Raw genomic sequence first — 15,253 nt, forward strand, 5'->3', positions numbered from 1 at the left:
CAAGTGAAAGTTCATGTTATTTAGAGAAGTTGACACATGGTGCATTTTTACCAGGTGGAGATTTGTTCAAATGCGTCATAATGTAACGATGATTTAATTGATGATCATGATCTAATTAAAAGCTATTAATCAACACCACATAACAGGAGCCAAACATCTAATTCATTCATTAATTTGTTCATTTGGTGCTTCATTGAATATTGAAGAGCTAAAAACATAACAACAGAGCAGGAAAAATAATTTAGTAACTAACAACTCACTCAAAATTCACATATTTGTTTAATCTGTGTAAAAAATAAAACAATAATATTCGCCTTTATTCACTATCACTAATCAGGAATCAACACTTTTATTTTTAATGTTACAAACTCTGGACACCAGGTGGCGGTGTCCACCCAGAGATCATTTTTAAAACTATTGATTGTCAGTAGTCTGACATGTTTTACAAATTACAATACAATTTTTCTTTTCATTAATCAACATACACTGTAAAAAGACAGTAGGTTATATTAATAAAACTGGAACACATGGTTCAATAGCCTATAATAAACAACACATTGCTTAATTGCTTTTCGTTTTTGAGAATGATGTTATGTCATTAATATAATATAATATAATATGGTAGAATAGAATAGAATATATTTATGCTGCTACAGCAGTCGATGCACCATCTAGTTCTTTATCGAGGCTATTTTCTTTTCTTTTCTTTTCTTTTTATTTTTTTTTACATATAATCGTGTGTGTGTGTGTGTGTGTGTGGATGTGTGGCTACTGAGTGGATGTGTGTTGCTTGTGTGGGTGCCACTGTGTTTTACTGTTAGATTTATCTTTAATTCATTCCCTTTTGCGCTTTAGATTTCCTTTGTATATCCCATTCTTTTGTACGTATAGTATGACAATAAAGACATTTTGAACTTTGAATATTGCTTGGTTTTATACCTGTGAATGTACATTTACGCGGACAGTTTGTTTTTGTGCTCATGATATCACAAACTCTTTGTATAAAAGTTTTCTTTCCCTCTTTTTTAAATGGGACCTGGGTGTAGTTACACGCTGTGGCCGCTGGGGGCCGCGGCCGCCGGTCACGTGATGGTTCTCTCCGTGCTGAAGAGCAGCAGGGACTCATCTCGCCGCCGTCGCATCTTCTTTGATCGGTCCGAACCGGAAGACTTCCTGTCGGATGATGTTGCGATAAATCAAGTGAGTTACATGCTTTAATTTTGGGTTGTTGTTTTTTTTGTGTGTGTGTGTGTCATAATTGAATTGTCTTTTCCTGCTTTGTTAAGCGTAACTTCTCGTGACTGTCCACCTGAAACATGACGCTTGTGCCTCATTTTCTCACGGTGTTAACGGTTAGCCAGTGAAACTAACTTGCACAGAGACGAAGGTAAGTTAGCCGGCGAAGCTAACTGTGCTAGCTCACTAATAGTTCTCCGTCTGCGCCTTATGTGTCATTTGTGTTTGTTTACTTCGTGTTAACCACAACAAACAGTGAAGCAGCAGCAGCGGCTCTGCTGTTTATTATTATACTGTCACTGTGTTTTGTGTGTCTTGTCAATGCCGCTAAGTTAGCCTGCTAGCTGAGAGAAAACCTCCACATAGTTGTTGTTTATGAGCAGAAATTACAGGATGTGATGGTCTGAAACTAATTGAAATGAACTTTAAACCCTGAAATGAATGTAGTTTACCTCGGTAAAATGAAATAAAGGGTGACTCACGATGCCTGCTGACACCATTAAGTTGTTTGTCTGTGAATAGTTTTCAAGATACCAAGTGAAACTCTGTGGTCTGGTTGTGAGTCAATAGTCAGAAGTTGCTGTTGTTGTTGCTTGTCTGCCAAGGGTCTAATGTTATTGTGCAAGAATCCTGCAATAACTCACTCACCACTAAAATGTACTTAAAGTTAAATATTACTGAGATTCAAACCTGATTCTCACAGGCCACATGTCCACATACTTGGCAAAACTAATATTTATTTCTAATACTCACTTTATTTACACAGATGATACACAATAATCTATGTGTAGTGAGAGACATTGGTTTGTGTGTTTATGTGTATACCGTCCCAATTTATTTAATGAGTATTCAAAAACAACAAATCTTTATCAAAGGGATTCACAGGGAGAAAACATTGTACGGTTTATTATAACAATACAAAATAAGAGGATACAAGCAAATAAATAAAAGTCATCTGGATTAGCAAAAACGCATAAAAGACTAGTTCATTACTCACTGCTTAAAGCAGAAGTAAGCGATATTTTTGTGTTAATATAAGTCTTAAATAGTTATATCTTCCAACAGCAATCACTTACATAGAGTGTTTGGTCTGAAACACGGGTCTCTCAGTCACTCTGCTCTGCTCTGAGCCGAGGAGAAAACTTTTCTCGTATCCTACAAGTTTTATCCAATGAGGAGAGAGAACGGCATGAAGGGCTGTGTGTGCAGCCAAGGGATGCGCCTGAATGTGGTGACGTAGGACGAGGACCAATAGATCCATGACGAGGGCGGGGGCTGCTAACTCCATCGGCTGACAAGACGTTATGGTGCGTTCAAGGCAGCCCGTAACTCGTGTTTTTCTGACCTGTGAAGTCGTACCAGTTCGATCTGGTACGAGTTCACGGGTCGGAAGTTACAAGTGGCCGTTATAGTGCACTTTCACAGGCAACAGGTCGGAGAAACGCGAGTTGTGGGTTGCCTGGAACGCTACAAAGTCGTAAGTCGTGACTTGAAGCTGTAATTTACGGTTTCAAAGCCTGGAAGCCTGGAACGCAGCATTAGCCAAAACGACCGGATCGCTTACTTCTGCTTTAATATGTGAAATATACTAACGCAGATGACTGATTGTTGTTGTTTGAGTATTTTAACCACACACACACACACATTTTCTTTTACTATAGACTATCACCATCTGAATTATAACAAATGGATCACATGTACTTGTGGATGTTGTTGGAGCTGATGAAAAGGCCTGTGGTGTGGAAGTCATGAGACTGAGCAGAGAGAGAAGTGAAGGATGTTAATGTGTTTGCTGCTGTGGAAACTTGAACTTGAACAGACCAGTGTGAGTTTCACTGTGAGTTTATCAATGTAGCTGCAAACTTGAGTCATACATGCGTGTGTGTGTCGTCATGTGATCTCCTGCTTGTTCTTGTTATCACTTAATGATGATGTCATAGGACAGGCCTGACGTTTTAGCTTCAGATGACTCCACCCTGCTTTTTGTTTTTCCAATTAAAACTCCTCTAAATTAACCTTTAACAACTTTAATGTCAACTTTAACCACTCTACGAGGGCTACCACAAGAGGGGATTGTGCAATACCATTAAGACGCACCACTTTTAGTCAGTCAAAGGCTGTCACATTTGGAACAGTTTACCACTAACAATACGAGAATGCCATACACCACTTTCAAAACACATTTAAAGAACTGGCTGAAAAGCAGTCAAAATTGCACTCAATTTTAACTGATTTACTGCACTTATCGTACCTCTTTGTCTTTTTGTTTTGTTTTGTATGTCAGGTTTTGAATGTTTGTTAGAACACTTCTTTGTAGGCCTACCTCCTATCCCTGTGCTTTGCTCTGTCGAGCTCTTATTGTACTGTCTGTTTTACATCTGTCAATATTGTGTCTGATTCTATGTCTGTCTTGTGTCTTGTCTAATTGTAATGAAATTTTTTCTATGTAAACTACCAGAGGACAGCGGGTGAAAATTAGCTAACTCCGGTACTATTTATGTTGGGCTTTTCCCTTTCTCTTTTCCTTAAAAAGAGAAAAGAGCTGATGTTATTATGTGCATTGTCCTTTTTAAATAAATAAATAAATTGACGTTACGAGCATTTTGCTTTTATTTCCTTTTTTTTTTGTATTCTCCACAGAGAAGAGACAGTGTTACTAAATATAACCGACCGTCTCCACCTCCCTCGTTGCAGCGGGGGGGAGTTTTCCTGTCTCACTGCAGGAATGCCGGGTGGAGACTATGGGGAGCTCGCGGGCAGCCTCCCCGCCATCGCCTCCTTGAACGCATCCTACTCCACGTCGCTGTCCCTCCCCTCCCCGTACCTGTTCGTCCCGCCTGCGGAGCGCCGGGTCATCTCCGACGTCCGCCGCACCTTCTGTCTCTTCGTGACGTTCGACCTGCTCTTCATCTCGCTGCTGTGGATCATTGAGCTGAACGTGAGTGTGCGTTTTGTGTGTTTTTATTTAGTTTAGACCCAGTTTGACTCTGTTGTCTGTTGTTCTCCTGCAGATTTCCAGCACGATCTGGGAAAGTTTGGAAAACGAAGTAATCCGATACAAGTTCAGGACTTCCTTCTTTGACGTCTTTGTAAGTGGGGTTCGCATCCAAGTCTTGTTGTGTCGTGTTGTGTTGTGTTGCTGTGTGCGACATTTGATTTCAGTGTAAGAATAATGACATTATTGTTCATGCGTCCTCCTTACCACATTCAGTTTCACTCAGTTTCATCCTGCTTGATTCATAAGATAAGATAAGATAAGATAACATAAGATTACACTTTATTGTCAGATCACTCTGAAATTTGTCTTGCGTCCCATGACGTCCAAGGTTTCACACAAATAATAACAAAATACCAAAAGCATACATTTACAGAAAGCATAAATGTTACCCTCAAACGTCACATTTAAAGAAAAACACAAACTACCTCCAAACTAACTCCATTCACAACATAAATCCAACATTACAATGTGTCTTTGGTGCAACACCCAGTGCTCAGTCTGTACATGAACCCTAGGGTCGACTTAGAGCCCAAACTCTGATTTAACAGTTTGACAGACTGAGGGACAAAAGAGTTCCTCAGCCTGTTCAGTCGAGCTTGTGGAACTCTAAACCTTCTGTTTGATGGCAGAAGCTGATATTCCTCGAATAACACATGAGAGGGATCAGATGAGATATTACTTGCAAGAGACAACATTCTTTTAGTGTATCCTGCTTGAAAATAATCTATGAAAATCATAGTAATCTGAACGAGCCGTTTGGTCACATGTCTGCATTTATTGACACAAGACGGGATTTTTTTTTTTTGCAAAGTCAATACGTTTGGATCATGTGACGACTTTAAAACTCTGAACTCCTGTTTTTTTTCCTCCTGCTTCTTCCTCCTTATCTCAGCTCCTCGCCCTGTTTCGTTTCCTGTGTCTACAAGTGGGTTACGCTGCTTTTAGGTTAAAGCATTGGTGGGTTATAGCGGTAAGTGACCTCACACACACACACTTACAAACACAACACACACTGATGATGAAATTCTGTAAAAAAATCTCATATTTTTATTACCAGACATGCACAATAGCAGAAACTCAAATCTTCTTCTCTCCTCCACAGATAACCACTCTGGTGACCACTGTCTTCCTCGTCGTCAAGGTTATCCTATCAGATGTGAGTGACACTTTTAACACTTGTGTGAATGTGTGAGTTTTATTTGTGGTGCAGGCAGACGTTGTTACAACCACTTCAGCTTTTTCACTTCTGCTTTAATGTCAGTAATGTACTCGCCCCGTGATAAAAATGGTTTGATGGTTTTACTGTTTTATGCCGCAGAGAGATGGCGCAATATGGATTTTCCCTCCCTCGTTTATTAGTTGAGTTTATTATGAGTCATTCAGCAAAAAAAACAAAAAAACAGTGATCGTCAATTTTAAAACATGTGTTTGTTTCTTACGCAGCTCCTGTCCAAGAATGCCTTCTGGTATGTGCTGCCCATCACCTCCTTCGTGGTGGCCTGGCTGGAGACCTGGTTCCTGGACTTCAAGGTGCTCACGCAGGAGGCGGAGGATGAGAGAGGTGAGAGGAAGACGACAGGCTGAAGTCAGTTTCTCTCTCTCTTCTTTTGTTTTTTTAAACACGTTTCCCTCTTTTCCCTTCAGCCTACCTAGCGATGGTGAACGCAGCCTGTGAACGCGCCCCCATGATTTACCCCCGCGCCGTCTCAGACGGACAGTTCTACTCTCCACCTGAATCTGTCGCAGGTAAAGTCTGATTTTAGGGTTTTATTCTTTTTAGTTTGTTTTCTCATTTGAACTGCAGTCATGTGAAAAAACCAGGACACCCTCTTTGGTTCAGCCCAAACATGTCCTTTTGTTCTGGTGTCCAAATAAATCAGTTTTAGACTCATCTGTCCAAAGAACATTGTACCAGAAGTCCTGGTCTTCGTCTACGTTCACTCTGGCAAACCTCAGTCTGGCCTTCAGGTTTCTCTCAGAGCAAAGGTTTCCTCTTTGCACACCTCCCATTAGTGTTGTAGTCTGGAACAAGACTTTAGGCCTGGGACGATTAGCGATCAAATTGGAGGGTTGCACAGCAATTTACTAGATATCAAGGCAATTTTGAAAAAAATAAAAATAAGAATTGACGCTCCACCGTGCAATAAGAGACGTTTCTGGGGGAAATGCATGACTGTCAGAGAAGCCCCGTTTACCAACTGACCTACAATCCACTTTCTCTCTCTTCTCAGCGGGCAGGGTGTTACTGTCGGCCCTGTGCTGAGGACTTATTGTGCTGAGGACGTATTTATGTCCAAATATGTTTAAAAACACACAGACTTTCACAGGGTGTCCTAATTGTGTCACATGTCTGTATAAACTGAGCTGTGACTCTAAACGTGTGTCTGCAGGTTCTGAGGAGGATCTGGATGAGGAGGGTCTCGGGCGCAGAGCCGTCACAGCTCAGGTACCTGCTTCACCTTCAAAAGTCTTTTTTTTAAACTGAGCTGTTAGACTGGCTCTTCTTAACCTGCTTTAAAAAGAATATATATATTCTTCTTTTCGAACATATTAAAAAAAAAGAAAAGACAGACAGTATAAAATAAATAGCATGTGTTATAGGGCGCCAAAATACAAACAAAATCAATACACAACATATGCTCGAAAAAGGAGCAGGAGGAAGCCGAGCTTTTCAATTCCCACTCCTTATTCATCACTCCATCATTACATATTTACAGGCAAACAGAATAAACCAAATATAAAGTCTACAACCTCTCTCTTAGTTTTATAATCTTATCCCTACGCAGTCAAAATAATATTCCACTCTCCAATTTACTTAATCCTCATCCACATATTTTTATTTTTTTATTGTTCTCCAGACTGTTCCACAGTTTCACCCCGCAGACTGTTATGCACTTACTTTTAGAGTTGTTCTGATGTTAATTATCTTAAAATTAAATAATAAAACCCAACCATGCCTTTCCATGAACATAGTTTGTACATCAGCCTGAAGTCTATCATATCTCACTTTGTACAGGATTTGTGCAGTCTTGTGTTTAACCAGATCGGTGAACTTCAGAGTATGTGCCTTTTTTAAAGAATAAAGAATTTGTATGCTCAAGGTATCCAGTGTTATTGATGATTCTTATTGCTCTTTTCTCTCGCTGCAGGAGAAGGAGTTTGTCAGACAGGGGCGGGAGGCCATGTCTGTGGTGGAACAGATCCTGGCCCAGGAGGACAACTGGAAGTTTGAGAAAAACAATGTAAGTGCAAGTTTTGTCTCATCCAAAAGGAAAAAAAAAAGAAAAAGAAGCCCAGTCTGGTCTGGGATGAAGGTTCAAGGACGTTTCACCGGTTCAACGGTTTGAGCCCGTTAATAACATGTGATGTGTATCGAGGCACAGACATCTGATCCACTGGTCTCTGCATCTATAACATCTGACTCCGGTCCAATCACATTCTGATCCCTTCATGCATTTACACCACACACACACACACACACACACACACACACTCCAGCTGTCATCGCCAGTCTCTCACACACTCACACAACACACACACAAGTCTGAAGTTGATCAGTTGCACAAAATACTATGAATGAGAGAGAAATAGAGCAAAGAGCTGCAGACTACAAGATAACCCTCAAGTTGTTTTTTCCCTCGCTGTTTAATTGTTTAACGGTTTAATGAATTTCTTGAATTTAAAAAATGTAGATTCCTCCAAAACCGTCTTTAGAAGCTGTTTGTGCTGCTCTCTTGACCAAAGTAGGGGGAAAAAATGTTGATTGAGTTCAGGCAAATTTTTGTGGTTCTTTTTTTATCAGGCTTCACTGGCGCTGTTGGAGGTCTCTGCAGCTCGGACCTCCTGTGAAAAACCAGCTACTGTGAAAAAAAAACAAACATTATCTCACTCTTGGCTGATCAATATTGGATTTGGCAGCAACAAAAAAAATTGATTAGAGCATCCCCACAACACCAACTGCAACCTCATTAACCATCTCACTGTACCACATTATTCACTCCAGTCTGTCTTGAAGCACATCGACTCTACACCTGTTTATATGACAATCTGACTGTAGTTTTGGTTTTGTCTTTTTTGAGGATATGAGTTGTTTTAAAGGGATAGTTTAACATTTTGGCAAATTGGCCCATTGCCATAATCCCTATAGTCATAGCAGTAGGTTCGTTACCTTTAATTGTCGGTGCAAGCTATTTTTAGAACGGCGGAGCAGAGCCGCGAGCTGCTCAGAGCTACGCTACGGAGGCAGATGGGATTTCTTGGTTTCCCTCATCAAACTCATCAAATACACAGTCCAACAACTCCAAAACACTCTGGTGGACAAGTTGTGACCTGCACATTCACCACGCTATGAGATAATAACAGAATGTTACCAGACAGAGTTGTTTTAGAGGTAAATACTTGATGGAAAAACTGTCCCTGAAGGCAACGTGCATCAGCGGTTTTGCATGAATTTACCTCTAAAACAACTCTGTCTGGTAACGTTCTGTTATTATCTCATAGCGTGGTGAATGTGCAGGTCACAACTTGTCCACCAGAGGGTTTTGGAGTTGTTGGATTGTGTATTTGATGAGTTTGATGAGGGAAACCAAGAAATCCCATGGCGTAACTCTGAGCAGTTCGCCGCTCTGCTCTGCCATTCTAAAATAGCTTGCACCGACAATTAAAGCTTATGGCAATGGGCCAATTTGCCAAAATGTTAAACTATCCCTTTTAATATGAGTTTTCCTTGAAGTGAAAAAGTGAAAGCCTCATGATGCTGACAGTGTGTTGTCTCGTGTCAGGATATGGGCGACTCTGTCTACACCCTGGAGATCCCCTTCCATGGAAAGACCTTCATTCTCAAGGTACAGCAGTACTCATAGTGAAATCGTGTCTAATTACATAACGTCCAATAATAACCCAAGGAGTCAATGCACAGACTTGTAATATAGTATTTAATATGTGAATCCTTCCTCACTGTTATTTAATGTATAAGTCAAAGAGCAGGTTATATGTGAGGACTCTGCTGTAAGTTAATGAAGTTCACTTTGAGGTGTGTGTGTGTGTGTGTGTGCGCCGCTGCAGAGCAACAACAGCGTCTAAAAGGGCAAAGTAATCAGGACTAATGTGTGTTAAATCAGACGTTAAAGTCGCTTCCTGGTGCCGTCACAGCAGCAGCAGCAGCTTCAGACGAGTCGAGTTACAAAGAGTTCATTCAACACGTGTGAAGTCTCGTTATCAGACGATGCTCCGTAACTGATGTTTGATGTCGTTGTAACCTGAGGAGGTTTTTTCTTTTTTTTTTTTTACTGTGATTGATAAACAAGAGCAACCTCAAGGTTTTTTTTTTTAATCCATCCCCCAGATACACATCATCTGCTGTGTGTGAATGGCGTTGGTGCTGATAACGTTATTGATCGGTCTGACCTACAGACTGTTTCAGTCTCGTCTTCCTCCTTCTTTCTAAAACAACCAGGAAACTTTCTCTGTGTGATTAGACGCAGCTCGTCTCATGTTCTGTTTCTGCGTGAATGCGACTAATGTGACATTTAGAGCCACTGTGTCCTTACATTAACCAGTCAATCAAACTTTATATGTGTAGAGCAGTTTAATGAGCTCATAAAGGAAAAAAAAAAAGGTAAGAAGGCCAAAGATGAGATGAAATCTATTTTTAAAAGCTATAATAACATAATGGAACCAAAAAGAAAATGAATAATTAAGTAACAGAAAAGTCAATAAAATGCAATATTATATATTGAAGTCAAACTAGAGAATAGACGGTATTAAGCATTAGTTAAGCATTAATAAATACTGAATTCTTATAACACATGAATACTCATTAGTATGTAGTTTATAAATACAGTCGGTGCTTATCAATGATGAGTAAAACAAAAAATGTGTTTATAAACTACATACTAATGAGTATTCATGTATTATAAATTATGAATTCAATATTTTAATGCTTAACTAATGCTTAATAGTGTGTACTTATTATAAAGTGTTACCAAATAAACTGTTGGTATCACTGTGTTAACAACTAAATACTTAATTCATAATTTATAAAGCATTCCTCCATTGATATTAACTGATACATTGATACTAATAAGGATTTAATTTATGAAGCTATAAATGTTTAACTCAGGATTAATAAGCTCATCTATCAGTACATGTCTAAATCGGTGTATGTACAAGTGCACAATGTAAATAGTTGGTTAATAATTGACCTGGTCATTGATCTTATGAACCACTGGCTGGTTTGTATAACCCTCCGTGTGAATGACCGTCCTTCACCACACAACAACTTCTCCAGGAGTCCAGTTTGTCTCTGAACAGAAGACTCCTTCATGAGAAAACATGACATGATCAGGTTGTTGTTTTTTCCCCCTCCACCAGGACAATGATCGTAAACACACAACCTCGAGAGTGGCGTTTGAAACGGCTCTTACAGGCTAAAATTAGTTTGTTGAACTCTGCAGCGCTGACCTCTGCCTCCGGACATCATGTGAACGGGGGGAGAAAAAAAAAAGAAAAGACTAGAAAACAAGAGCAGCAGTGGAGAAAATAGCTCAGACTTCATGTTGCTGCCTTTCTCTGATTCTGAAACGATGCCAAAGACTCACACACTTGTTGGAAAAACTGGCTTATTGTGTTGTTGTGTTCAGGCCTTTATGCAGTGTCCTGCTGAGCTGGTGTATCAGGAAGTCATCCTGCAGCCAGAGAAGATGGTGCAGTGGAACAAAACCATCTCTGCCTGCCAGGTGTCGCCTTCTTCGTCTTCTTTATCTTCTTCTTTGTCTTTTGTGTTTGTTACTTCGTTTTGTGTGTGAACATGTTTCGATGCCGTGCCAGCGTGTTAAAGGGATAGTTCACCCAAAATTGAAATTTCACTCATATCTACTCACCCTCATGTCGACTAAGGGCTGGGAGAAGTTTCAGAGTCCTCCGTGGCTTCTCTGAGTTACAGGGGGTCTCGGCGTAGCAGTGCATGCCCATATAACGGTTGCAAATGGATACCAACTGTCTTCGTAACAAAAAGACACACCAAAAAACATCCAAATACCTCCATGCTGCTCGTATGTAATGTCCGTCTTGTATTGAAGCCCCGACCAAGGGGGCAGTTGTCAGTCTGAGAAGTGAAGCTCACTTCCGCGTTCAAAAAACTGCAATCCCCTCGGCTTCCTCTGGGGGCTGGTGTCAGAAGGGAGCATTCCCCATAGACCCCCATGTTAAAATCGCCGATTTTACATCCTCAATAAACATGTTAAAAGCCTGGTGTCAGAACGTTTTTTGGTCTCAATCGATAGTTTCTACCCCCGCACACACTCTGAGGGGGGTGAATTTTAATTTTTTAACTCTACCGTTTTACTGTTATTAGGTTAAAACTCTGGCCAATTAGGGCGCGGAAACGTTGAGTGACAGGTCCGAGCAGCTCCGTGGACAGCTGCTTCGAGGCCAGTGGGCGGGTTCTTGGCCGGCCAATCCAACATGGCGCTGTTCAGGCCGCCATATTTGAGTCACAAAAACGACTCCCCAAAACCAATGGGTGATGTCACGGATGCTACGTCCATATTTTTTACAGTCTATGGCCCTGACATGAGAAATTGTTCCGAAAAAAATTAAATAAGTCTATATTTTAAGCTTGTTTGTAGCAGAAGCTCCCAGCGTCTCAGTTCACTGCTCTTCCTGTGTCGGAACAATTTCTCATGTCTGGGCTACAATACAAGAGGGACATTACAGACGAGCACTATGGAGGTATTTGGATGTTTTTTGGTGTGTCTTTTTGGACAAAGAAAAGTGGTATCCATTCACAACCATTATATGGACAAATACTGCTGCGTGGACCCCCCGTAACTCAGAGAAGGCACGGAGGACTCTGAAAATTCTCAATAATAATAATAATAATAATAATGAGTGAAATTTGAATTTTGGGTGAACTATCCCTTTAACATGTTTCGATGCCGTGCCGAAGTGTTAACTCCTGTGTCTCCTGCCTCCTCAGATCCTGCAGAGAGTCGACGACAACACCCTGGTGTCATATGACGTCTCTGCCGGAGCAGCGGGGGGAGTCGTGTCTGCGAGGTAGAACAGCAAGACTTCAATATGTGCCACTTGTTTCTTTTTCTTTTCTTTTTTTTATCTGTCATCTTTTCTCTTCCTGACTTCCTCCTCCTCCTCCTCTTTCGGTGCCCATCGATTGTCTCGTTTTGTTTCCTTCAGGGACTTCGTTAATGTTCGACGGGTGGAGCGCAAACGAGACTGCTACCTGTCTGCTGGCATGGCAACGGAGCACGACGCCAAACCTCCGAGCGGTCGCTACGTCAGGTCAGAACAGGCCTCCAGCTCCAGATGATATCGAGTTCTTTAAATAAAAGTTCAGACGTGTCAGTTTCATTTCTTTTCTTCTCTTTTTTTTTAAAAACCTCAGGGGGGAGAACGGTCCAGGAGGGTTCGTGGTCCTCAAATCCAGCAGCAACCCGTCCGTCTGCACCTTCATCTGGATCCTCAACACAGACTTGAAGGTGAAAATGTGCACACACAGTGCAATTAATGTGAATTTCTTGTTATGTTTGAGACAAAAAAGGGAAGTTTCTTTTTTTATTAAAAGTGGTCAAATGTGAATTGTCTGTATTTAGAAAATAGTGACAGGAAGTACAAAAATAGAACATGGATAGAATAATTATGGCTCCATCTATTATATTTGTTAATTATACATTTCTGTTACTAGATTCTAGTAAAATTAATAGATAAGTGTATGAATCACAGAAAACAAAGACAAAGAAACAAAATGAAAAAAATAAATTGTAATATTAGAGTCTTGATGCATAAGAACTAAAACTAAATTCCATCTCAGTGTAGTTTTCCATCTCCTCTCTCAGCTTCTCTCTGGAGCTCCAGTAACAACAGCCTCCTCCTCTCTTCTGATTGGCTGACTGTTTTCTGAGTAATCCAATAAAAATAGAGCAGATTTCAGAATAAAACACTCAGAGAAACCAAATCCTGCAAAGTGTTGGATGGTGGTAGGTCCAGCTGATGGGCGGGGCTTTGTGTGACTGCTTCATTGTGACATCACAAAGTGACAGGAAGTCCTGGCGGCTGGTTTTAAGGCTCAGGGCCTGTCCCAATATGCACACTCGATCACACTTACACACTTGGGCACTTGGCGTGCGCGTTCATGGGCCTAGTGTCAGTGCGCAAGTGTGTCCCGATTCTCCAACGACCGAAAGTGCAGCGCGCTTGATTTGCACTTTACCCACACTTATGGTAAGACCGCATCCGAGCGGTCTTTGGCCAAGTATAAATCCCACAATGCACCACGGTGAAGTCCGCCGTCACCCAGAGCCACAAATCACGTTTAGGAAATGCGATTGTATTAATCTCAATAAAATGAAATTAACTTTCTATCTAATAATTATGACCTTTTAATGTCATATTTTATATTCATCATGCTCTGTTCATGTTTTTATATTTTCGTTTTTCTTGTTTGTCTTATTTACTTACGGAGTTGGGCTTACACATTTATGATTTGAATCTTGCGCATAGAGACACTTTAGGAGTAGATGAGACTGATCCAGCAGCACCGTTTATTAAAACTGTTGCTGTGTGTGTGTGTGTGTGTGTAGTAGTTGTGCTAGTGTGCTGTGCGCAACGGCACAGGCTGCACTTGTCAAGTGTGTGTGTGTAATTGCTTTTAAATATCCCCCCACACGCTTGGCCACTTAATCCATGCTTGCACACTATATGCAAATATACGTTCCGCCGGCAAAACGTCACCAAAGTGTGTGCGTAACCAAGCGCACTGAGCCAAGTGTGGGGAAATGGGACAGCCCCTCAGTTTCTGAATACAGGGTGTGTGCATTTCTCTGTGGACTGAGGCTTTGATACTTTCACAGTATTAATATAGAACCCAGAGCTGCTTTATAATCACACTACACATGGACATCTGCCTTTATACCGTATGGAGCTTTAATACAAACATCTACCTTTATACTGTATGGAGCTTTAACACAAACATCTACCTTTATACTGTATGGAGCTTTAATACAAACATCTACCTTTATACTGTATGGAGCTTTAATACAAACATCTACCTTTATACTGTATGGAGCTTTAATACAAACATCTACCTTTATACTGTATGGAGCTTTGTAAACATCTACCTTTATACTGTATGGAGCTTTAACACAAACATCTACCTTTATACTGTATGGAGCTTTAATACAAACATCTACCTTTATACTGTATGGAGCTTTAACACTGACTCCTTGTGTCTCCTCAGGGCCGCCTGCCTCGCTACCTCATCCACCAGAGTTTGGCCGCCACCATGTTTGAATTCATGTCCCACTTACGCCAACGTATCTCCGACCTGCGGCCGTCTCAGCGCTCCCACCACCTTCTCGCCTAAAAAAAAAAAAAAAGAGACGAACGGAGACGTCAAACTGTGCCACAGCTGGTCGGAGGTATCACTACTGTTCGTTTGTTTGTTTGTTTTTTATACATGTATACATCAAACACCGATAATGGACGTAGCCGTTCCCTCGTGATGCGTCGGAGCTGAAGGGATGAGCACTTGAAACCGAGAAGAATGAACTTCTAAACGTTGGATACGTGAGTCATATGAGCACATGATGAGAAGAGGAGTAATGTGCTGATCGAAGACGATGTTCCTCTTTATTCTTAAACTTCAACCATGTTTTTTTTAAGTGTGATCGCAAACATATTTCCTTCTGAGGTGGACCTGTAATTATCTCACCATGTCCTTCACTGTGCAATGAGTTTCCTGGTTCTTGTGGCAGGGTGGACTTCACCCAAACAAAACAACAACAAAAAAGACTCGGATGAAAAGATGGAAGATGGCGTCGTCCATCCTTCCTTATTGTTACAAAAGAACTGATGCAATGGCGGCCTGAGCCTTATCTTACTGCACACGCTGTTCGCTATTGATTTGCTGCTTCTTGTTTCTTTTTATCTTGTCGTCTTTTCACTGCATTGGCTTCGATAATGTTTCTCTGGTGCACCTGTCCTTAAACAAACCCACACTTC

General features: G+C 40.9%; 1 protein-coding gene across 3 annotated transcripts; it reads left to right on the forward strand.

The window, feature by feature from the left end:
- Positions 1–1,153: 1,153 nt before the first annotated feature.
- stard3 (StAR related lipid transfer domain containing 3) lies at positions 1,154–15,028 on the forward strand. Of its 3 annotated transcripts, none has more exons than XM_085783444.1 (15): positions 1,154–1,387; positions 3,931–4,174; positions 4,248–4,325; positions 5,127–5,204; positions 5,337–5,390; positions 5,678–5,795; positions 5,879–5,980; positions 6,625–6,680; positions 7,384–7,476; positions 9,016–9,078; positions 10,876–10,971; positions 12,213–12,292; positions 12,431–12,535; positions 12,639–12,732; positions 14,490–15,028. In XM_085783444.1, exons 2-15 carry the CDS (start codon positions 3,962–3,964, stop codon positions 14,613–14,615), a joined length of 1,356 nt encoding a protein of 451 aa, XP_085639570.1. In that variant the 5' UTR covers positions 1,154–1,387; positions 3,931–3,961; the 3' UTR covers positions 14,616–15,028. The 3 variants fall into 3 exon arrangements, with proteins under 3 accessions (XP_085639570.1, XP_085639571.1, XP_085639569.1); XM_085783445.1 differs by having other exon boundaries at positions 1,154–1,200; positions 3,877–4,174; XM_085783443.1 differs by having other exon boundaries at positions 1,154–1,200.
- The last annotated feature ends 225 nt before the right edge of the window (positions 15,029–15,253 follow it).

This window comes from Trachurus japonicus, chromosome 8 (assembly GCF_045865225.1).
Source record: "Trachurus japonicus isolate A0001 chromosome 8, Traja_1.0".
NCBI lineage: Eukaryota > Metazoa > Chordata > Actinopteri > Carangiformes > Carangidae > Trachurus > Trachurus japonicus.

Excerpts from the sequence above, each read along its gene's own strand:
- stard3 (XM_085783444.1), top strand. The coding sequence starts at position 3,962 with ATGCCGGGTGGAGACTATGGGGAGCTCGCGGGCAGCCTCCCCGCCATC. Across the intron at positions 6,681-7,383 it reads GCAGAGCCGTCACAGCTCAG|GAGAAGGAGTTTGTCAGACA; the intron begins GTACCTGCTTCA and ends CTCTCGCTGCAG. Across the intron at positions 10,972-12,212 it reads AAACCATCTCTGCCTGCCAG|ATCCTGCAGAGAGTCGACGA; the intron begins GTGTCGCCTTCT and ends CTGCCTCCTCAG.